Source organism: Stegodyphus dumicola, chromosome 6 (assembly GCF_044657685.1).
Source record: "Stegodyphus dumicola isolate Sdum_Otavi_A_Nest chromosome 6, ASM4465768v1".
NCBI classification, from domain to species: Eukaryota; Metazoa; Arthropoda; class Arachnida; order Araneae; family Eresidae; genus Stegodyphus; species Stegodyphus dumicola.
In genome coordinates this window covers 3,907,341-3,932,204 of record NC_140773.1, presented here as the reverse complement: position 1 = coordinate 3,932,204, position 24,864 = coordinate 3,907,341, and the positions used below count along the sequence as shown (strand labels likewise).

Genomic DNA, 24,864 nt, shown 5'->3' with positions numbered 1-24,864 from the left:
GTGTGCTGTTTCTTATGACACAGTTCCAAGGTAGTTTGAGAACTACAAGCCTGTAAATTTCAGCTCTGAACTATGCAACATTACATGAGAAAGATCATAAGGTTAGCCAAAATAACTCTTTTGGTTAGTAATACCAAAAGGGGACTGCATCCAAAAAAAATTAATGCTTTGTGCATGGAAAGACTACAAAGAAATTATATACTACAAATTGCTGCCACCAAATCAGACGAATTCAGAAAAATACTGCTTCCAAATGGCAGTTTTAATATTAAAAAAAAAATCAATGCAAAGAGCCTAAAAGTGACCAACCTTTCTATCACAACTATGATTGGCCCAACATTTCGATGAATGTCAGACGAAAACATACTGAGCATGGATGAGATGTTTTGTGTCACCCACCCCCATATTCAAGACCTTGCCCTCTTGGATTTGCATCACTTCAGGTTACTTAAAGAATCTCTGAATAGCCTGCAGTTCATTTTTTTTTTTTTTACATTATTTAACAACATGTCAATAACTTCTTTTAAGAATGATCCTAATGATTTTTTAAAATGTAAATTTTTCAGGTGCTTGAGAGATGTCACAGAACCAAAACAAAAATTATAGGGGCAAAAACTCGGAATAAAATGATGCTAAAAAGTTCAATGTAGGTTTCCTATGTTTCTGCTCAGTTTCATTTGTATTTATCATCAGAAAATTTTAGATGACCCAACAGATTAACTGATAAGCATTCTATGCAAATTGTTATAAGTATTATTCAACATAATGCTTTTCAAAAATGAAATTTTATTTACAAAATCTTAGAGAACCCCTGTACTAGAAAACACTGGAAGACTTTAGTATTGACAAACAGCCAACTCGTAGCACTGTTTGAATAATTTTAAAATGAAAAATATTTCTAGTTTGACTTTCATTGTATGAATATTATATCATGATTCTAAAATAATAAAACTTTATAATTAATGAGATCCTCTCAGCATTTGAAAGCTTATCAATTAATTAGATAATTCATTCAGCATACAATATGGATGATAATTGAAAATTAAAGTAGGTTACCCTCTAGTAAACCACAAAAGAATACCACTGAATGACATTTCCGAAGGAAAAAAATCACCTCAAATTATTCTAATATATTTATTAATAAGGCATCTCAAGGCAAATTGACAATGATGCCAAAAATCCCAAATTTTGAAATTAAATATCTTACACAATTTTTGTCATATTGGAAGTTAAGCTTGTGTTTTATTTTTCATAACAGGGATATAAATTTCCTGAATGTAAGAATTACAGGCCCCAGGGAACTGCATAAAAAATACATTTTGTATCATTTGCAAAATTCAATTTTTTGAACAAAAAAGAAAAAAAAAAAAAGGGTGGGCTAAAGCATGAATATTCATGTTATTTAAAACTTTTTTTGTAACTGGAAGTAGATATCCTTGATTAACAGTTGTGAAAATAAAGGCTGTGTAATCACTTTTCTGGACATGGTTTATACGTGCGTATGTGTTTGTGTACATGTGAGTATTAAATGTTCATTTATCAAGAATAATTTGTCAATTTTTTAATTTTAAAAACCTATTATATTAGTAATGAAACAATCTAATTCTATAACTGCAAAATTAAATATATACAATAAATTAAGAACACATTTACCTTAAGAATTCTTCAACATGCCCCATAGATTCTTTAGTGTTTTTACCTCCAACTTCTTGGCAATGCAAGGTTATAAATTTTGGTTGATAACACTTAACCACTTGAAAAATTTCACTTTGAATGAGCACGTATAACATTAACTTTCTATGCATGCAACAGAAGGAAATAGTATTAGCCTCGAATCCTTTTTTATTCAAAAGGGGAAAATATAACACTGTCTGAACAAAAAATTAATAAATATTAATAAATACTACTAAATTTGCCCCTGGGATCAACTAAGTCTCATATACAATTAAATGAAAGATGACTTTGAAAGTTGAATGCTACAGAAATATTTTAATTCACCTTCAAAATTTTCTCATAGAATTCAAAATTTAATCTTACAAATGAAGTACTTTTTTGGTATTATATTCCCCCCTCCTTTGTTTTAAAACAGCTGATGATTTCATTTTGGTTAGAGCTATTTTAACCTCACTCAAACATGTATAATCTCAAATGTACGAGGGCCATCCAGGAAGTAGATTACGTTTCCGTCTGTGTCCGCTAGGGGCGGGGCTAGCGCGGCCATCTTGGGGTCAGAGCGTTGCGCAGCTCAGTCTGCATCTAGCCATGCTAGTGAGAGGTTCGTGCTGTGCTCCGTTCAGATACTGTGACGGTTTGAAATGTCTGCGTTAATTGAAAATCCCGCGAGCTGCGCTCAGTAATAAGGTTTCTGACTGCAAAAAACTGTAAACCGATAGAAATCTATCGGCAGCTTCGTGAAGTGTATGGGGACAACATTATCACTGAAGGTGGAGTGCGTCAGTGGGTCATAAGATTTCAAAATGGCCGAACCAATGTTCACGACGAAGATCGAAGTGGGAGACCCAGCACAGTGACCGCCGAACTTCTCGAAAAAGTCGATGCTAAAGTCCGTGAAAATCTAAATTTCACAATAACGGAACTTTCTTTGAGTTTTCCACAAATTTCGCGAAGTTTGTTGCACGAAATCATCAGCAAAAAGCTTGGTTACCACAAGTTTTGTGCAAGATGGAAGGCAAGAAGAGGTAACGAAGTGGTTGAAGGCGCAGGCGGCCGAATTTTTCGACGAAGGAATTTCCAAGCTCGTACATCGCTACGATAAATGCCTTAATTTGTATGGTGACTATGTAGAAAAGTAGTATTTGAGTGTGGCTTTCATCTGTATATAATAAAATTTGTTTCCTATACTTTGTTTATTTTTTTATTCCAAAACGTAATCTACTTTCTGGATAGCCCTCGTATCATAATTCCGTGTGCATTACATCAATAATATAATAATTTCATTCACAGACAGAATATAAATATTTAATACATCTTACTCCTAATGTTTCTCGTTTCTCTAGTGGATTTTTTTTTTTTATAATTGTTATTCGATTTAAAAGCGCAATTTTTTGTCTTCTAAAATATAAGCTATTATTTGAGGCATTATGCATTTGACATATAAAATTAAATCCTTAGCTGGGTAAACATAAATATTTTCATTACTTTTCTTATTCCAAATTACACATTTCTACATCAGGCACTTAATATTCAGCCTTAAAGCAGTTCACTCATTTTTACACATCTAATTTATAAATGCTTGAATTAATTTTATTAAAAATATCATTCCATCATTTCTAGACACAATATAAAATTAAGAACGCAAAACAAAATTGTTTTTATATGTGCTTTCAACCAATTTTTAAAAGTTTTCTGTACTTAAAACTCATTACCACGAAAGGGAAAAGGAGATGCAGCAAAATTTGAGAGATTGCAAGGACAGATTTAATATTCTAGATAATATTTCATATATCCTCAAGAGAACTTTTGGCAATGTCCAGAATTTGCCAACCATAAAATAATACTACTACAATTCAAGCTTTTTAATGAATTGGATAATACATCACTTTTTTTATATGCCATGATGAAGTATCATCCATGTAGTATATGTCATTTCCATGTCCATATGATTAACAGGGGAAATAATAGACTCAAACTTTTAAAAAGATTGCCTGGCATCACTTGGGGTTCCTTGACTGATACTCTTTTGACCTCATATAAAACTTATGTCAGGCCTGCTTTGGAGTACGGGGAGTGAACTTGCAAGCCACTGCCTCCAGAACCTGTCAAGAAGATATTAACTTGATGCAAAATAAGGCACTCAGGATTATTACTGGTGCAGCTGGTTCCATTCAAATTGCTGCCATAGAGATTCAGACTGACACCGAGTCTTTAAAATTTAGAAGAAAAAAGCAGGTTTTAAAACTCTGTGATAAGTATGAAAGATCGAATTTGAAACATTGGAATAAGTATTCCCCCGCCCCCCAACTGAAAACATACAAATCATTTATCACTTGTGTTGAGGAACTCTGTACCCTATATAACATCATGCCTACTTTACTCCACCCTTTCCAGTTTGGCCTCTCTCTTCCTACTATTAGAGCTCCTACTTATAATCTTGCCATCGGTATGTATTTTGACTCAAGATCCAACAACTTTGTTTAATATCAAATTTATTTCACTTTATAAACACATACATATTAATGCGACTATTTACATGTATAGTATAATGATCAAATGATCCATACATTTTAATGATAAAAAGCATTCAGTATCTCAGTAACGTAACTTAACTGCTGCTTACTTAACTGCTTAGAACAGGAATTTTCCGATCACAATATTCAAATTCAAAAACAAAACTGGTTGCCAGGTTCAAACATAAAAAAAAATTACAAAACAAACTATTAAATAATAATAAAATGGAAATGCTAAACTTAACAGGAGTCACAACGTCCTCCTTAAAAACGAGCCTTAAAAGCAATGCAAATTGAAGCAGTGAAAATGTATACATATATAATACACATAAACTTTAACGAATGACATGAAATTGAACTAAGAACTATAAATGTGTGAATATAAATATAACAATACAGAACAATAAACACACAAATAACATTATAATTATCAACGTCTAAGAAAAAGTCAATAGCAGTTCATTAAGTCCATCCGTTCACCAGGCACTACTTGACGACCGTTTTGAATTACCTTTACATCTTCTGGAATTTCACTATCACAAGACCCAAGCATTTCACCCAGGCAGTTTTATGACTTTTAATTCTGACAACTTTACCAAGACTAAATTTTATTGGGCTGTCAGAATTCACATGGCAGATATTGCTTGCTACAGACTGACACGGGGGGGGGGGGAGTCCCTATTCTAGAGCAAAACCATGTTTCCCACAAAATTTTCAGTTTGCACTTTTATTATATTCATATTTAAAGTGAAAAAAATTTATAACTGTAAGTAAGGATTTAGCTGCATCTACCAAGAACACAACACCAAAACAGATTTTCAGTATTTAAGAACAATATAATCCTCCTCCTCCTCCCTTTTATTTTTGATTTGATAGTTATATTAAGATCAACCAAAACCTCAACCTCTTAAAAAAAAAAAAAAAAAAAAAAAAAAAAAAAAAAAAAAAAAAAACCTTCAAATATACATATTATTAAGAACTTATAAATCATCTTTGAATGAAATTATTGAAAAAAATTATTATTTAACATACTTGGAAAAAAAAATTATTTCCTGCAAGATACCAAGCATTTTAAACAGTTTTCCTAACAAGTGAAGCAGAAACACAAGTATTGTTAGACACAGAGACAGTTTGCTACAATTTATTCAAATATATCCATCTCTTAAAAATTACAATAAAAAGGTGGTTTCCATTACAATTAATACAGTCTTGCTGCATTATATGAAAAGATACTTTATGATAATATACACCCATAATGAAATCGCAAATTTGCTATAGACTTTGAAGAGCATTTGTGAATTCAATGCCCACTTACAGCAGAAGTATTTGTGCATTTTAACATTTATTCCAATGATGTCCAGTTTGCTTATTATTTTACATTCTTTTTTTCCCACAGAAGAATGCTCTCCTCATGTACACAGTGATCTGTTTTCCCCTTAAACAGAGATTAAACACAAATTCAGAAGACAAACAACAAAAATCAGCGTTATATTTACAAAATTTCCACAGGACTAGTTTCGATGGTTTTACCGAACCACCATCCTCAGCTGCAAAACCGCAAATGCGGTTTTGCAAACCGCATTTCTTACAAAAGCTTGTCTTGAAGAGAAGCATGTTATCTACGGCTGTTCTCCTCTTTCGGAAACCGCTTTGATAAGGCGATATAATATTATTCTTTTCCAAGAAGTAGACTAGGCGGCTGTTTACCATGTTTTCAAACAGCTTACATATGCAACTCGTAAGGGTTAATTGGCCGATAGCTGGAGGGATTTCTTGGATCTTTCCCTGGCTTAGCAATAGGAATTACAACAGCTCTCCTCCATGCACTGGGAAAATTATGCTCCTTCCACACTTTATTGTAAAGAATGAGAAGGGCAATCAGTGAGTTATAGCACAGATGCTTTAGCATTTCATAATTCACGCCATCAAGACCCGGAGAAGACCTATGTGTCTGCAACAAAGCTCTCCTTAATTCAAGCAAAGTAAAGTCTCTTTTATAAGACTCAGATTTGAAAGAGTTGAATGCGATGGAATTTCTTTCTGAGCGCTGGATAGAAAGAAATGCAGGTGAATAGTTTCTCTTGGAAGAAATGGCAGCAAATGTCTCACCAATAGTATTCGCAATTTCTTCTATGTAGCTAATCACTCAGCCATCTTTTCCCAAAAAGGAAAGTGAGCGGTCTTAACATATTCTGCATGGTTTTTGAACTTTTTCCCAAACCCGCTTACTAGGCATAGAGGATGTTATTGATGACACATATGAAATCCAAGAATTCCTTTGGCTCTGCCTTCTTGCTTTTCATGCATTTGCTTTGGCTCTTTTAAATGCTATGAGGTTTCGCAGAGTAGGATATCTACAAAAAATGGTATACAATTCTCCGAAGTTCCCCCCCCACACACAAAGCATTCCTTTTTTAGGATGCAACCTCCTTCTTGATGTTACTATCATGTAACATTACTGTATAGAGCATTACTTGCATGGGCAAAATTTCTGTATTTAAACTTCTCAAACCATTTTCAAACTGTGTAATCAGAAACAGCCATTTGAACGAAACCTATGCCATAGCAAGATACTAGAATTACAGAAAGTGAGCAGAAAAGACCATATTTAAACATCTCCTTTGATAAAGTTCATTCTTTATCAGCAGTAATAAAATAATTAAAAGAAAATGCACTTGATTTAAAAAACTGCTGAATTTTCCAGATGATACAATATGTAATACCAATATATTACAGTAGCTTCTTCTACAAATTTTACAATGTACTGCATAATTTTTATGAGCTATCTGACCAGCACTTTTTTCCCTTATATAAAATAAATATGAGCATATGACCAAAAGGAATTGGAAGAATTAATACTGATGAGATACTGTTTAGCTAATAGTAGAAAAACACTCCTGTTTAAAAGTAAGCCGTTTGTCAGGTCCTAGTCTCATATACTTGAATGAAGTAAAGGCTTTTAATTATTTGCTATTTTATATATATTTAAAATAATTTTTTTGTTATTATATATATATATATATATACTTAAGGAAATGAGAAGAGAAATTGTAGTTAGCTCGCCAAAAAGTTATCAGGAGCTGTGGCTCCAAGAAAAAGTTCAACACAGTTTTAAAAAAAAAACAATTACATTGAGGGGTGAAAAATTAGGCTACAAGCGAAATAAAATGTAAATTATAAAATACAATCGTTGGATACAAGTTAAAGTCAAAAAATACATTAAATACCTATCGATGTGACAAGTTAAAACATATAAAAAACCAATCGATGCAACAAGTAAAAACAAATAAAAACATATAAAAATTATAAAGTGGAAAATGGTAAATTAGCTCAATTCGAGGTCTAACCTGGCTTTTCAAGGGAAATTTCTGGTTAAACGTCGAACCAAGCTAACCCCATTACGCGTTTCGCCGAAACAGACAATTGAAACTTTAGCGTTACAAAATTTTTAATTAATTAGATAAATTGCCCTAAAAATTTTTTTTAGTCTCAATTCTCTGTTCCAATTTCCCAACGCGTCTGCTCAAAATGACACATTAAGGTGTAAAAAAATGAAAATGCAACTCCGATGTACAACAATAATAAAAATAATAATAAATAGCGGTCTGCTATTAGTCAAAATATACAATAACGTATGGGCTAGACCTGCCATCTTAAAGAATTAAACCTTTATAAATTTAGAAATCTGAAATTAAATTTAAATGAAATCTAACAGTGTGGGTCTTGCTAAGACCAAGAAAAAATTTTTTGAAAAAGAAACATAAAAAACAGACCTGTGGTTATGCAGTCTTTTCTATCGTGAAGCATAAACTGAAAGAGGTTGTAACTCCCCTCTGTGTCTTTCAACGCTCTCCTACTTGTCGTGTGACGTAAGAAGGGGTAAACAAAGTCACTGGGCAACAGCCTATGTGATAAGACTGTCCGTTGGTGGGAACTCGCCCCAACAAACTAAAGGGGGGGGGTCGAAAGACTTGGAAAAAGTTCAAAATGGCGTCAGTCAAGTTGTTTTAAAAATAAGAACTGCCTCAAAAAGTGAAAATGGCTAATTCAGCTAAAATTACTTAACATGGCCACAAAAGTAAGAGTAAAATGGAAAAAACAGTCATTAGTTAATAAAAGTCATAATTCTTCAAGGTAGAGAGCGATCAAGGCCTCAATGAAAAACGAAAAGGCCCGTTTGTTAATAACAGGAGTAGAATTGGCCACATTTTTAATATTTGGTTTCAAAGACATAAGTCCACACAAAACAGACATAAATGAATATGAGAAGAAACATGACCTTTTAGACGCAAAGAACTTGTTACTACTCGATAAAATTATTTTCAAGTGACTGCAAGAAAAAGGTTTATCTTTTAAACAACAAACCTTCTGAACAGTAACTATAGAAGTACTGGGTCTTTCCCAGATTTAGATTGAAGACTCCTTTGACGTACTTACAGTATCCAGCTTATGAGTCTTACAGTTGTCTCATCTAGTCACATTAACTGATGATTATTTCAATTTTCAGGGTGTCATTCACATAAACATTAAAACACAGTCAGACTGACAAAAAAGTTTAAAATACTGCAGTGGTTTGTAAATGTTTACTCAGGTGTGAGAAACGTATGACTGCTATATGCCTAAAAGAGGCATTCCTTTGTAAAGGACATTCTGAAATCACTGGCTTATACAGTACAAAGTCCGTAATCCAGACTCGTCGCGACTTCGGCGATTCTGGATTAGGGGTTTTTCCGGATTATAGATCATCAATTTAAATCTGGTAAGATGGCAAGCAGAAATTATACAATTAAAAATATTAAACCGTAATTTATGAAATAAAGAGCAATTATGATCTAAAGGGTATCAAAATTTACAAAATAGCTTAATATTTATTTGTTTACTTTATTAAACATTTCTTTCAATGTAAGTTGTTTGCTTTGTTTTTTGTGCTAGATGCGCATACGTAAACGCATTACAGGCATAAAGAGAAATTATGATCTAAAGGTTATCTAAATTCACACATACACACACACAAAAAAAAAAAGAGAGAGAGCTTAATATTTACTTGCTTACTTTGTTATACATTTCTTTCAATGTAAGTTGTTTAAGTTGCTTCATTTTTTGTGCTAAACGCACATGCGTAAAGCATACAAAAAAAAAAGTTTGTGGCTTTGAGGTATGGATTATAGATCATTCCGGATAATGGACTTTATACTGTATTTCAGTTACCCTCATAAAGAAAACCATGAAAATCTTGTTCAGTGAGCCCTAATTAAAAATCAGACCTGGGCCAAGTGAGGATATTTTAGTAGCCTTAATCTTTCAGCCATTGGGTAGTCACTCCGTGGGAGATATAAGTATCAAACAACACAGTATATATTTGCTAAGAATTTGCCACATGTAATATGTATTCAGAAATCAAGATGATCAATTTATGTACAGATGCATCTGAAATGTCTAAAGCTGTTCTTTATTTTTTAACAAACACTAATTAGTTAAACATCAGTATTTAAAGCAAACAAGCAATGAGATTGCAGCACTGAAGCATGTAAGTAAAAATTCTGCCTTTACAGGTATAAATAAAAGCTGAATTTTTGAATTACTACTTCCCCCCCCATTATATGCATATGTGTATTAAATGGCAAAAATATAGATAAAATATAAATCTTCATTATTTTTCTTTATAATTTGAAGCATCTCTGTCTTACAATGGGATATAACTCCAAAGTACAATCCATTATCAAAAAAGGAATCTGGCCATTAATTCCATAGCTTTACAATCATATTATTTCCCTATACATTTACAGACTTTTAAGAGTATATCCCTAGTTACAGCAAATTTTTGTCAAAGTGCTCAGGTGAAATAAAATACTTGAAGAGCTGGCCTCCATCAGTACTGCATACAGATGGAAATATATCCAACACAATATTAGAAAGGGATTGCAAAGCCACCTATTTAAAAAATATAGATATGTATTTACATATGTGTAAAATCTGAAAGCATTAATATGAAATAATCATTTTATATTATGCCCAAAGGGACACTTTTTTTATGTTTTGTAAGTTACCTTTATTAAATATCATTTTTTTCACCCTTAACCTGTAAAATTATATTCAACAGCAATATTACAAAAAAATTAAAAAAGAGGATATCGAAAATCAGAGTTTCCGATGCACAGTGTCGCGCGCTGAAGATAAAAACTTTTTTTTCCCCTCCCCGTACAGTGTTGCCATTGCTTGCTTTGAAATCATTGATTTTGTTAATCAGAAATTCATTTAAGTTTTACAAAATAGGAAATGCATACTAATACTAATTCCAAATTCGGGCTTCCAGATGCCCATATTCGAGTGGAGGACTAAATTATTTAAAATTTGATGCCTCTAGGTACCATTGTTTTTTCAGTGCGAGAAACATACATGCATTCATGCAGATTCTTTATTATTTAATTTCCTTATAATGCAGAGCTCTAATATTTGCTGGCAACAATTTGAAAAGTGAAATGCCGTTTAGAGTGAACCAATGCAAAATGGCAACCCTCTGGGCTAAAAAAAAACAAAGAATCTAATTAAAGAATGATCAACTACTGCAAGTTCATGATGTTCATACTTCTAATCTCAAATTTAAGAAGGCATAAGTTTAATTCTAAGTCAAAGCACAATCTAGCAACCTACATATTGTAATGCTTACTCATAAGAAAGATTTTCAGAGATTTCATGCAAACCATCTTGGAAAAATTACTGAGATACTTAATATGGCAAGCATTTAATGAAAAATTTTATCCATTTAATAAACTGTCAGTCTATATTTTACAGTCACAGCCTCTGTGTAATGAAAAAGAATAAATTTCTAGAAGGTTACAACTTAAAATTTCACATTAGCTGATAACTTAGGCACTAATTTTGTGTGAATGAAACACATTTATAATAGCTGTTCTAACCACAGTTTGTGCTAGGCAGTTTGCTACCCAAGTGTAGTCTCTATGGTTCCAAAATTCTGTAACTCAATGCCTCCATAAATTCTATAAATTTTGCCACTCTGCTTCCCATTGCCTCCCCTAAATTCTAAAAATTTTGCTACTCGATGCTTCTCAGAATTCTAAAAATGTTGCTCTCCCCCAGTGCAACCACACAGGTTGCACCTACTCTGGTGGCGGCTCTGGTTCTAACTTATTACACAAATATTTAATTTGGCTGAAGTTAAGATAGGCTCCTCCATAGATATCTCCCAGAAATATGCAGTAACAGATTATTATTTTTGAATAACACTCTCACGTTGATAAAGTACAGAACTATTTCAGACAGTTTCCAGAGCACAAACAGCACAGGTTAATTGAAAATGTCTGGATAAACCTGAATATTCATAATCTGCCTCACAGACACCAAAAACCAGCTCATTCTTGCCGTAAGAGGACTGCAACATAATGAAATTTTGCATACTGTTACAGGAAGGTGCAGCATTTTCAATACTTATATGTGACTCACATTACCAAACCCAACTTCCTCTTTACTTTACCAACATTGGTATGGTTAACAACCGAAGAAAATTCTGAACTGACTGATGATTGGAAATTTATTGATAATGTGATGTACAGATTTTTCATGCATACTACTTTTATAGTACATGATTTTGATTTATGTTACTAAATTCAACCGCTGTTACATTAAAAGTCATGCTTCCATGGGCAATGCAACCAGTGCAGTCACACCATAAGCAGATTTTTTTTTTTTTTTTTTAATTTAGAAAAGCAACTTGTAGCAAATCTACAGATGGAAAATATTTTTAGAATTTAGAAGAAACACTGCCAGAATTCATGCATAGTAAAATTTATAGAATTTAGAGAAGTGCTGGACAGCAGAATTTAAAGACTCGCAGATACCACACTTGGAGAAAAAATGGTTAGCTTTGATCCTGATAATGCCACTGATATTACAGCCAAAATTTTCCACTGGTAGATATCCCAATACTTGTGGCCAGATAGCGCACTTTAGATAGTATAAAATTGACTGTGACCAAATAGCATAAAATTAATCTGGGAAACAAAAACAAAACAAAATCATAGGATACTTATAATACAGATATTTAAGTCACACTACAGAGCATACCTAAAAACAAGAGATCCTTTTCAGATCACATCAGATAGCCGATTTGTATAATATTTGGTACTAGCAATAATAGCTTAATACTTATGATTAAGAACAGGTACCATATATACCTGCGCATAAGTCGATCCCCCCCGACTTTTGAGAAAAATAAATTTGCCACCGCTGATAAACAGCATGCCAATGTACTTGATAAAATTACACTCGCACTTTAGCAAATTTTTGCTTATTTCCATTTTAGCACATGATAAGCACGATGCAGTCGAAACATATCCCAAATCAAAAGGGAAGGTTTCCTTAAAATTACATATGGTTTTTAAAACCATAGATTTTGAAACCAATCAGTCATTAGGGTGTTGTCCATTCAACCATTTTTCTGGAAGCAAACATGAACACATGCTGGAAATGCTGTCAAATGCTGCACAAACAAATTTAATAAAAAACTAATAAATAAAATGGAAAGAATAAATAATTTTTTTTTTCTGTACGAACGATAACGATATATGTATGTGTGTGTGTGATTATGGCAAAGCCTCAAGGGCTATCTGCCTAAAGGGAGGGATGCCTTTCGTGGAGGACTTTCTAAGGGGAACTGGCTCATATACACGTTACACATGGGGAAAACCACGAAAACGCCCATGCAGCCAGCCCATTCACGGGATTCGAACCTCGGACCAAACTACCAGTGTTCAGCGACTTTACCGCTCGGCCACTGGTGGGCCTAACGATACATGTAATAATCAAGTTTGCTGATGTGTCATCGATCAGTGACGGCAGATCTTCTTTTCTTTTCTTTTTTTTTCTTTTTAAAGGTTTTGCGTATAAGTCGACCCCCTACTTCAAAGTTTGATTTTTTTCCTTAAAATTGTCAACTTATACAGCATTTAAACTAAAAATTACCTTGTCATAGACATTAGTCAAATGTGAAAAGGACAATTTTATTATTTGTCACTCACTGTATTAACAATGGGTGGAGATTATAAAATCATGCAATCTTTTTCAAATTACTTTTTTTACTTATTTATTATGCCATCATAAAAGTGATAAGATGGCATGAAGGATCACAGGAATTACTGTAACAGAAAGTTACAAAAAAACATTTTGATAAACAATATTGTTTGTGCTTGAATGTTCAATTCATTGTTAAAGAAAAAATTAAATCATGAATCATAAATTAATCGTGAAGAATTATGAGTTATCAGTAAAGAAAATTCACTGTCTCTTATAACAGTAATGATAATCTACCTAGAGAATATTTTTAAAAGCTACACTAATTCAAAACCAAGAAACAGGCTCCACATATGCATATTGTGTAAAGATGATCAAATCAAAAAAGTTTAGAATTTGTAGAATGAAAGATTATATTTGTTTCTTTCTTACTTAGAGATTACCATTACCCTAAGACAGATTCTGTGCTAATGCTGATAAAGCAAGCAAGCATCTCCAATAAAACCCAAATTTATCTACTCTTCACACAAATTTTTAAAAAATTTTGAAAACTTAAATGATGCCATGGATCTATTATACTCATACCTTTTTAAAAAGACCACAACTGCTAACTATAAGGTATTCAACAATATGTTGACAAACTTAGCATACATCAGATAAATGCTCACAATTAGATTATAAAGCTCATTTTACTTTTTGCCATGAATACACATTTTAAAATGACACTTTTAAGAGCATATACGAAGGCTCCTACCGATATGAAATTGACAATTTTAATTGATAACTATTTTACAAAAGCGTAAAAGCGTAACTGCCAACACTTTTTTTTACTACAAAGATACACTTTTACAGCACACACAAAGGCTCCTACTGATTTGAAATTGACAAGTTTTAATTGATATATATTCTACAAAAGCACAAATTGCTAATGTTTTTTCGTTACAAAGATACAGCAAATATGTAAAAACAATTTTTAAAAAAAGGTATGAGTTTTTTTAAAATAAGAAAAACATTCACTTTATATGGTATAGTAAGCATTTAATAAGTTTAATACTGTCTTCAAAATAAATAATACCTGCAAGGTAACAAAAATCATATTGATTTTTGCCATATCTACTCTTGAAGCTGAATTTTTACTGATTGTCATCAACTAATTAATGTTTTGTTCAAGAGATAAACATAGAATGCATATACATATATATTTTCATTAAAGCATGGTCAGGATTGTTTTATACATTTTGAAATGCTATAACATGAAAATAATTTTTAAGCAAATGCCAAAGTACATTCATTGTATATGGATAATTAATGGGGTAGTAACATATTTATCTCATTTTTCCACTTCCCTTAACCATTATACAATTAAAGCGGATAAAATTCCTCATTTTAAAACTTAGATCCGAGCTGCTTTATTGTGATCAATATGCCCTATAGTAATACAAATAACAGACATTTTTCTTACTATCCTTTCTTTATTATGAAAAAGAGATCCTTGTTACCTTGCATCATGTATAGGGCTGGTGCTGCAGATGATTTAACAAACAGAAAATGGTTATGGAGATAAATAAAAGAAATTTTCATGTCAAAGATACATTTTGCGCTGTATGACCTGTCACCACAGCTGTGGATAAAATCAAACGATGATTAATAGCACCTCTCATTTGATAACTAGTGAGAATGATGAGACACTTAATATTAATACCATTATGGTTTTGAGTCATATATGAAAGACTGGAAGCTCATTATTTTGGTACTACACTGCTGGCCATTAAAATTGCAACATGAGGAAGGAATGATCTGACGAACGTCAAAGGAAGAAGTTGGAATGTGCAAATCATTAGTATTTCAGCACATTCAGACGATGCAGGAGGGAGAAAAGACATCTGAAGCACAGCATAAAAGAAAAGTTATGTAGTGGATTTCTCATTCGGAAAGTGCTTTGTAAGGTTGGAGTTTGCTCAGAATATCATGTTATCCTCGGATAAGAAGAGGAAATGCTTACCTGCAAGTTTCGAAATTCGATAGAGGCAGGATCGTTGCCTGTCAAGAGTGTAGATTATCGTTCTGTGATATCACCGGTTGCACTGGTCGACATCCAACCACTGTCATGCGAATATGGAATCAATAAAGTGCTGAGGATCATACTGAACAGCATGCAGGATCTCAATGCCCTCCCATGACTAATGCCAGAAAGAACAGACATATTGTGAGGTAAGCCCTGCAAAACTGTATGACCACATCACGGACCATTAGTCAGGAAATGGGCAAGTTTGTAGCACGCCCAGTATCAGCTCATAAGGTGCGTTGACGTTATCAGCAGCGTGGACTATCAGGAGGGTGACCATTACTTCGCTTCCTTTGACAAAGTAGCATAGAGACAGACAGCAACAGGTGCACCAAATGACAAAGCTGGCTACAGGAGTGGCACAATGTCACCTTTCCAAATGAGTGCCGGTTCTATGTGCAGTATTTTGATGACCGTATACGTGTCTGGAGGGTCCCAGGAGCCTGCATGTCATCTGCTTGCATTTGATATCGACATAGAGGTTCTGCACCTGGTGTGACGGCTTGGGCAGCCATTTGGTACACGACACGCACATCTCTAGTTCGGATGGATGATAATTTCAATGCAGATGGGTACATTTCTGACTTTTTACGTCCAGTGGTTGTGCCCTATCTTCAAGACCCCTAAACAGTATATTCCATATATTCCTAAGCAATATATAGTAAAGATAATGCAAGACCACATGTTGCATGTCATGTTCGGACCTTCCTCGATACACAGGGTATTTGATTGCTACCCTGGCCTGCACAGTCTCCAGATCTGTCACCCACTGAAAATGTTTGGTCATGGCTAAATGAGAGACTGGCCCACCACCTCTCTCCAGCTAATACAATTGATGAAATGTGGCATAGACATGAAGCAGCATGGAATGAGTTATCCATTTCTGTATTCTCAGCTCCATGCCTAATGGTTTAAAGGCCGTTTTAGCTGCCCGGTATGGCAGCTGTTTCTACTAAGTTTGCAACCCTGTAAACCTCCAATGTGCGTACATATTTAATCATTTTGTCTTCATACCACACTGTTTACATGCAATCTTTTTTGCATTTGCTTTCCTTCATGGTGTTGCAATTTTAATGGCCAGCATTGCACATTAATTGAATAATCAAAAATTTAGTGTTATTTGTCTGTGCAAGGTTTCATTACTTAAATGCAATGAAAATTAGTTTTTCCTCAAACAACTCATCACTGGAAATGAAAAGTAGACTTTACAATGTTAGTAAAAAAAAAAAAAAAAAAAAAAAAAAAAAGATGGTCAAACCCAAGACGACCAACACAGGTGATCTCAAGGGCTGTTTTGCAGCCAAAGAAAATTCTTTTCTCTCCCTCTCTAGTGACAATAGAAAGAAGTCATATAATACAAGTTGCTCTCCAGCTAAATTTTTATTCCATTAAACACTGCCTACAATCAGAAAAAATGAACAAAGTCACTGAGAGGAAGAGGTCAGTTATTGCCAACAGAATAGGTACTGGAGTTCCACCATGACATAGACAAACTACATATTTGTATGAAGACTTGGCAAAAATTTTTATACTGATGTTTTAGTTCACCCATCATATTAACCCAGATCTTCAGCTTTCAGAGTACTATCTGTATATAGCTCTGCAAAATGCTTTTAATGGTTTAAAATTATCAGATTTAAATTTCTGTAAAAACACTTGAAGTAAATTTTAGGGAAAAGGCAAGAAAATAGAAAAAAAAAAAAAAAAAAAAAAGGAGGGAAGGAAGTAATCACCAAAAAATTAATTACATTAATCAAATTGGGTCAAATTAATTAAATTGGGTCAGTGCCATGAATTCTACAAACAAGGTACATTTCAGCAATAAGAAAACTGGACGAAAATCACTGATAAAAATGCTTACAAAATCCATTATGTGTAATACAAAATTTAGAAATTTTAAAAACACTAAAAAATTGGGACAAATATATGTTACAACCTAGCAGCTATGACAAAGCATGTAAAAGACTATCTACCTATAAAAAAAATAAAAAAAAAAAAAGGAAGAAAGTCATTATGGAGGATTTTTTTTTAAGGAACACTGGCTTGTATTTATGCTTCACCTATGGATAGCCATGAAAACAATTTAGTTTTTTCCAGTACAAAGTAAATTTCATATAGCACATAAAACCCAATCAAAAACCAAACTATTATTAATGTCCTATGGTTTTTTTTCCACACTGTCGTTGATCTGTATTAATAGCACTAAATAGATGGAAATATGTAAAACTCATTAAGTCATTATATATGGACGTTTAATCCATGAAACAAAATAAGGACAGAAAAGTCAAAACTCATGGACTGCACTGCATAAAAAAATTCACACTATAGGCTGACTTTTACAGATGATGTCGATTTTAAAACTTAATTTTAAAAGCTTTCATACTTTGGCTGTAGTAGCCGCCCAAGCAGTATACTGGGTATGGGAGTCAACTGCGATACTGAAGAGCCCGGGTTCGAATGCCGGAGAAGGCATGGATGTAAATTGTCTGTCCCCTCATAGGAGGCAATGGTGGCCACCTAATAGGAGCCTCCATAGTAAAATGGTCACCACTTCTGGCCTTAGAAGTCGCCAATGCTGATAAGGCAAGTGCCTGCCATTCGAAGGGGGTAACTTTGGCTGTAGTCACACATTCACACAAAAAAACAGTCTCTAAAAATATATAAACAAATACTACGAAACTCAATAACTAATTCTTGATGCTTATCAGAACAAAAAGAGGAAAAATATTGTGTTAGAAGTATTTATCAGTAAAAGAGCAGTAGAATGTTTATTAAACATTAAACAACACTTTAAAGAAATTTAAGGAATCATCTTTAAAACAGCAAAAGATCTGATCACAGAAATCAAGAAAAATTAAAAGACTGAAATTCTAAAATTATATGCATAAAATCAATGATCCCTTTCAACTTAAATACTACAGTAACCTTATTACAGAATGTACGCAATTCATTCATTGTCTGTCTGGCAGTTTAGTCTCCTATGTGTCATCTTTTAAGTGCCCCAAAATGGTTAATTTCTAGCATTCTAATATGATGAACTAATTACTGATTCAAATTACTTGTTATCCCATACATTCGGTAATAAATATTTTCCATGATTATCATTAATACAATAATTATTTGTTCTATCTCAGATAGAAAAAATAATTTAGAATTGCAGAACAATATAAGAAATTTCACATATTTAACTACAAATATTTTTTGCTCTTTTCAATCTATGCAAAATTTATAAATTATTATTTCCAAGTATGATCATTTTAAAATTACAATGCTGTTAAATCCAAATTCTAAAATTATTATGGCCTATGAAACTGCAAAGCTTCACTACATCAAATCTCACACAATTAGCACCAGCTCAAAATTTTTTTTCTTTCCATAAAGCCATTTACATGACACACACTAAGTTCTGCATTCCAATCTGAAATTTATGAACATTATGAACTAATGTTTGTAACTTACATAATTTTAACTCGTATCATAATTTTAATTCCAAAATAAGCATTTTATGTACAGAGTAATAGAAAAGATACAACAGATCAACTTAAAATTGCATGATATGCAAATAATCATGAAAGGCAATAAATTAATAGCAGTACACATATATGCCATTTATGTACCTCAGAAATACTGATTGGAAGCACTGTACATGGGTAGAACAAAGAGCTACTGTTAAGTTTCGGATTTGTGTTTTTCATTGCTCCTGTGCATAGGCAGCTTAAACTAGATCCTGTTAAGAAATATGGCTGCCATAAAAAAGATTTCCAACATTAACGGCTAGAAATCTATGGCATATTGAAACTGAAAACTACCTTTTGAGAAACTAACATTTGTGTTAAGATAGACTATTTGCATAGTGATGCAAACATGAGGAAAAATGGACTCAATGAAGTGAAAAATCACAACAGCTGAATCATATGAAAGACCATGATAATGGACATACTATATGCATAGTTAATTACTGGACAGTACTGCCACAACTCAAGTATTAGAAAAACTTGATGTACTGCAAAGCAACCAGTTACTGCACATATAGTTGAACACTGACATACCACTGGGAAATTTTTGCCAGGTACCCATTACTTCAGAATGCATATCATAGGTCTCTGAGACTGCTATGAGACCCTAGACTATTGCATATGATGGGATCAATGACATATAAAATTTTCATATGAATCCCCTCTGTAGCACCATGATGCCAACCAACGGTAGAACAGGGACAGACAGAGTAAGTCCTACATTACATATCAGAGTACCAATCCATCATCTAGCATTATGGTATAAGATGCCACTGGTTTCCAATTCTCACTGCACCGGATAACCACCATTACATATCTGAAGTGTAGCAGCCTGTTGTTCTTTCTCAGGCCATGCATTCACTAGATGTATCACCTAATAAATGCATCTGGTCATGATAGCACAGCACAGACCAATCTTAGCTACAGCAGATGAAACCTGATAACATACCGAAACTACTGAGTTGCATACCTCAAATACATAATGAACATAATTTCCCTTCTGTACTGGGATACAGAACGGCAGTTACCACCACTTACAGTGGCAATGCACTAGACTGACTTCTTTACATTAAATGTCAAACTAAGCAGCAATTATTTCTTTTCCATATAAAATAATATCTGTATTAAACATAAGGAGTTCATGGCTTTTTTTGTTACATAATACTGCACTATTTCATGTGTGTATTTGTATATGCCACGAAAAAGTGAGCACCAGTAAGCCTAGCTGAATGTTACAATATTTAATTCTACAATTCTAATTCAAAGCAAAAGGATCAAATTATAAACACAAACAAATTCCTAATTCAAGACAAAAGGACAAATTGCAAACAAAAATTATGAAGATAAACAGGAAGACAAGGAATGACAAACTGTCCGCATTTCAAGTTTTGTCATCCTATAAATTAAATGCCATCAAATTAAGCTAGAGTTAGTTAGCAGGTTCACTTTTACTTATTTCCTACTTTTAATCCTACAGCAGCTCTGCACACAATATTTTTTTTAAGATATTAATATGTCTTTCATTTACTTTTATATATATTGTTACGAATTTGGTATTTAAAAAGCTAATGTTAGTTCAATTACAAATTAAATGATTTTATTTCTCGCGCAGTGCAGCGCGTGACGAATATTAAAAGAAAGCTAAGCCGTAAAATTGAAATTACAAGAGCGCGTGCATTAAATAAATAAATATCTCTTTTCGATTTCGAGAAAGTACTGGAAAATTCTAGCGCGTGATTTTAAAATCTTATAAAAGGAGGAAAACATCTCAGTTTGTAGTAGTTGCTTAGTTTGTTGTTGTTTAGAAAACTGCTCTTGTTGATTGTAGCGAATTCGCGGATTAGCGTTCTTTAGCTGTTTTTAATTGCGTTCTATTGGACATTTGAGTAGTTAAAAGATAACTACTGTGAGATATTGTAATACTGCATGATAATTTGAGAAAATTTAAGCATTTTTGTTGTGATAATAATAAATTTTTTTTGTTCATTTTTCATCGGACTTGTGCATTCATTTCATAACGAACCCGTACGCACGCAACAATTTTTGGTGGCAGCGGTGGGATTTGAATGCCAATAACAAGAGCGATGGAAGAGCAATTAAGGCAGTTAATATCAGCCTTTGCCTCATTTAAAGAAGAAATTAAAGAGGAAATGAAATTGGGCCAGGAATCCGTTAAGGAAGAAATGAAATTGGGCCAGGAATCCGTTAAGGACGAAATGAAAGCCGTTCAAGCTGGTCAAGAAGAAATGAAAAGAGAAATTACTTGCATAATAGAAAATAAATTTGAAGCTATGGAAGGCAGAATTGACGCAGTTGAAAATAAAGTTGGACATATTGAAGAAAAGGTTTCTTCCGTAAAAGATCATATTGAAGAAAGAGTTTCTTCGGTGAAAGAAGAAATAGAAGAAAGAGTTTCTTCTGTAAAAGAACATATAGAAGGGAGAGTTTCTGCTGTGGAGGAACGAATTGAAGGAAGAGTTTGTGCCGTCCAACACCAAATCGAACAACAAATTGATGAGAGAGTTTCTGCAGTTGCCAAAGAAATGGATACTTTAAAGAAATTCGTAGCGTCGGCAGGGAGCAGGAGTGATGATTTTAAATTCTTACCAATGCCTGCTCGTCCACCTCTGAAGCTATCCACATATGATGGGAAGACCTACTGGCAGGTGTATAAGAGACAATTTTCTATCGTTAGGGATGCGAATGGATGGGATTCCCAAGCTAAGGCCTGTCATCTCGCCGCTTCTCTAAGAGCCGACGCAGCGGATATCCTTCAGACTCTTCCCGAAAACAAAAGGTTAGATTTCGAAGCTCTATCCGGCACTTTGGAGCTGCGCTTCGGCGGGAAATGTTTAAAAGACTACAGCAGGCTCCAATTAAAATCTCATCAACAGCAGCCTACCGAAACACTTCAGGAGCTCGCCGCGGATGTTGAAAGGCTGTCCCATCTCGCCTTTTCGGAATGCCCGACAGAAACAAGGGAAATCCTGTCCTTACAATACTTTATCGACGGCATCCGAGATACTGAAATACAGAAAGCTCTTCGAATGGCAGATGTAAAGGACATAAAAAGCGCTCTGTTGTACGCCATGAAGTTCGAGGCAGCCCAGCAAGCAACTAGTAGAGATCGCTACCCAGTTAGAGCTGTGCTAGTCCATGAGCCAGTGGATCAACTGATGGCTCGTTTAGATGATTTAGCCAGACAAGTCGAAGATTTGATACGGAGTAGGAGCGAGAAGAAAGTGGCTCTAAGGTGTTGGAGATGTGGTAGTGAAGGTCACCTAAGACGGAATTGCAGAACACCCCAGGGTACGGAATATAAAGCAGATGATTTTACCAGACAAGTCAATGGCTTGAGACGGAACAGAAGTGAAAAGAAACTAATTCTAAAGTGCTGGAACTGTGGAGTTGAAGGCCACATACGAAGAAACTGCAGAACACCCCGAGGTACGGAAAATAAGACCATTTCCCAGCAACAACGCAGTAAACAAATTAGTGACCATATCGAGGAACGGAGGTTGCCAGATAGTGAAAAACCTTGTTTTAAAGCTCTTAAAATTTATACAGTGAGTGGCAACAATAACGGACTGTCCATCAATGGGAATATCGATGGAGTTCCTTGCAGTATGATCATTGACACAGGAGCTAATGTTACCATCATTAGGAAAGATTTAGCTGAACAATTTAAAGATAAACTTATTTGGACGCCATCCTGTGTTACCCTTCAGACTGCGTCTGGTGACAAGATCGACATAACTGGGAAGTTAAACGTAAACATCACGTTTGGAAGTGCCGCCTACCATCACACGGCATATGTGGCGGATATTACAGATCCATGCATACTCGGATTGGACTTTTTAAGGAAATACAATTTTTCCTTAGACTTGAAAAACAATAAACTGCTTTCAGGATCTAAAGACATGACTATCCATCCTAAGAAGGGATCCTCACCTGGAAATGCCGACGCTTTGTCCGAAAGAACCAGCTCGAGAAACAGCCGAAATCATGCTAGGTTCGAAAAGAAACACCAGACTACCAGCTATTCTCCATCTCAGATGCTCTTCGGTCGAGACCTTCGTCTGCCTTGTGACCGCCTGTTTCATCGCCGTACGGATGCACCTTCATCGTCTGAGGAACACATCCAAGATGTCAAGGCCCGTTTTGAAGTGATGCACCGTTCCGCACGAAAGCGAGTGAACTTGGCGACGGAGAAAGTGAAGACCAGATACAACACGAGAGCTGCTGGACATAGATCCAACGAAGGAGACAAGGTGTGGTTGTGGAACCCGATTTGATGAAAAGGAGTCAGGCCTGATTTACAGTCACCTTGGGATGGTTCGCACACAATCCTAAACAGGCTAAATGACGTCATGGTTCGGATCCGTGAGTCTTCGAACTCTTACGACAGGTTAGCTCATTACTATGGCCATAGTACATAACGTAAATAATTGTAAATAGTATAAGACCATGGTCCGTTTTGTTTAAATGTGTATTTGATTTGTTTTATGTATTGCATTTATTGTTCATGTTGTTTATTATTGTAATGTAATGCTTATTAATGCATTTATGCCACAGTTGTAAGTTTAGCTTCCTGTCCAGGGATTGTACTGCCCGGGACGTGCAGTCCTTGGGAAGGGGGCAGTGTTACGAATTTGGTATTTAAAAAGCTAATGTTAGTTCAATTACAAATTAAATGATTTTATTTCTCGCGCAGTGCAGCGCGAGACGAATATTAAAAGAAAGCTAAGCCGTAAAATTGAAATTACAAGAGCGCGTGCATTAAATAAATAAATATCTCTTTTCGATTTCGAGAAAGTACTGGAAAATTCTAGCGCGTGATTTTAAAATCTTATAAAAGGAGGAAAACATCTCAGTTTGTAGTAGTTGCTTAGTTTGTTGTTGTTTAGAAAACTGCTCTTGTTGATTGTAGCGAATTCGCGGATTAGCGTTCTTTAGCTGTTTTTAATTGCGTTCTATTGGACATTTGAGTAGTTAAAAGATAACTACTGTGAGATATTGTAATACTGCATGATAATTTGAGAAAATTTAAGCTTTTTTGTTGTGATAATAATAAATTTTTTTTGTTCATTTTTCATCGGACTTGTGCATTCATTTCATAACGAACCCATACGCACGCAACAATATAAATAATTAAAGAAAGGAGAACAAACTAAAGAAAGGAGAACAAATTAAAAAAGACCTTTGTGGTCAAGAACTTTTATGCATTGAGCTGCAAAATTTAGAAAACAAGTTAAAAGAATAGTCTTAGTGCTTCCGCTAAAAAGTAGCTTAGATACTGCGGTTACAGTGAAACAAATTTTAACATACGGAAAATAAAGTGCAATTAAGTGTAAACATTATTATCACTAGAATATTTACAAATAAAATTCAAATCTAATTGTAAGTGAAATGTTGATCAAGGTAAGGCAAATTTTAAACAATAGAATAAAAGTGTGATATAAGACTTAAGCAAAAATACAAAAACAAAAAAGCGGTAAATGGTAAATTAGCCCAATTCGAATCTCATTACCGACCCTTCAGGGGAAATTATATAATGATATTCGAATCCAGCTAATTCCATAACGCATTTCGTCGAAACAGACAACTGAAACTATACACGAAACTCTTCTTGAATATTAACTGAAAAACTTAGTTAAAAACTTTAGTGTCAATTCTCTGTTCCATTTCCTGACGCGTCTGCTTGAAAAAACACATTAAGGTGTAAGAAAAACTATACATAATGGCCTGGTTAGGTAAATGTACAAAATAAAATAAATAGCGATTTGCTATTAGTAAAAAAATACAAGATTTTTAGGAAGGACCTACTAGCTTGTAGAGTTTAAACTTTGTGAACGTAGTTAAGAAATTAAAATAAAAAGCGAAGAAGACTATATATATATACACACTATATATATAAATTTTTAAAAAGTTAAATTATAAACAAATAGCCAAATTTTTTTCAAATAAATTTTAAACAAAATTTTAAACAAAAATTATTTTTTAAATAATAAATAAAAATACATTATAATAAATAAAAAATATATAAATCGATGAAAATTTAGCAGGTGAA

At 33.9% G+C, this 24,864-nt stretch overlaps 1 protein-coding gene across 15 annotated transcripts in view; it reads right to left on the bottom strand.

Moving 5' to 3' along the window:
- LOC118180687 (inositol polyphosphate-5-phosphatase A-like) overlaps window positions 1-24,864 on the bottom strand; it is a 205,971-nt gene that overhangs the window by 62,673 nt on the left and 118,434 nt on the right. For 2 of the 15 annotated variants that reach the window (XM_085817995.1, XM_085817999.1), the window contains one exon: window positions 4,303-4,352. The exons of the other annotated variants lie outside the window; for them this stretch is intronic. In XM_085817995.1, the coding sequence (XP_085674121.1) occupies window positions 4,303-4,352 (50 nt within the window). The remainder of the gene's footprint in view (window positions 1-4,302; window positions 4,353-24,864) is intronic. 15 annotated transcript variants of the gene reach the window in all.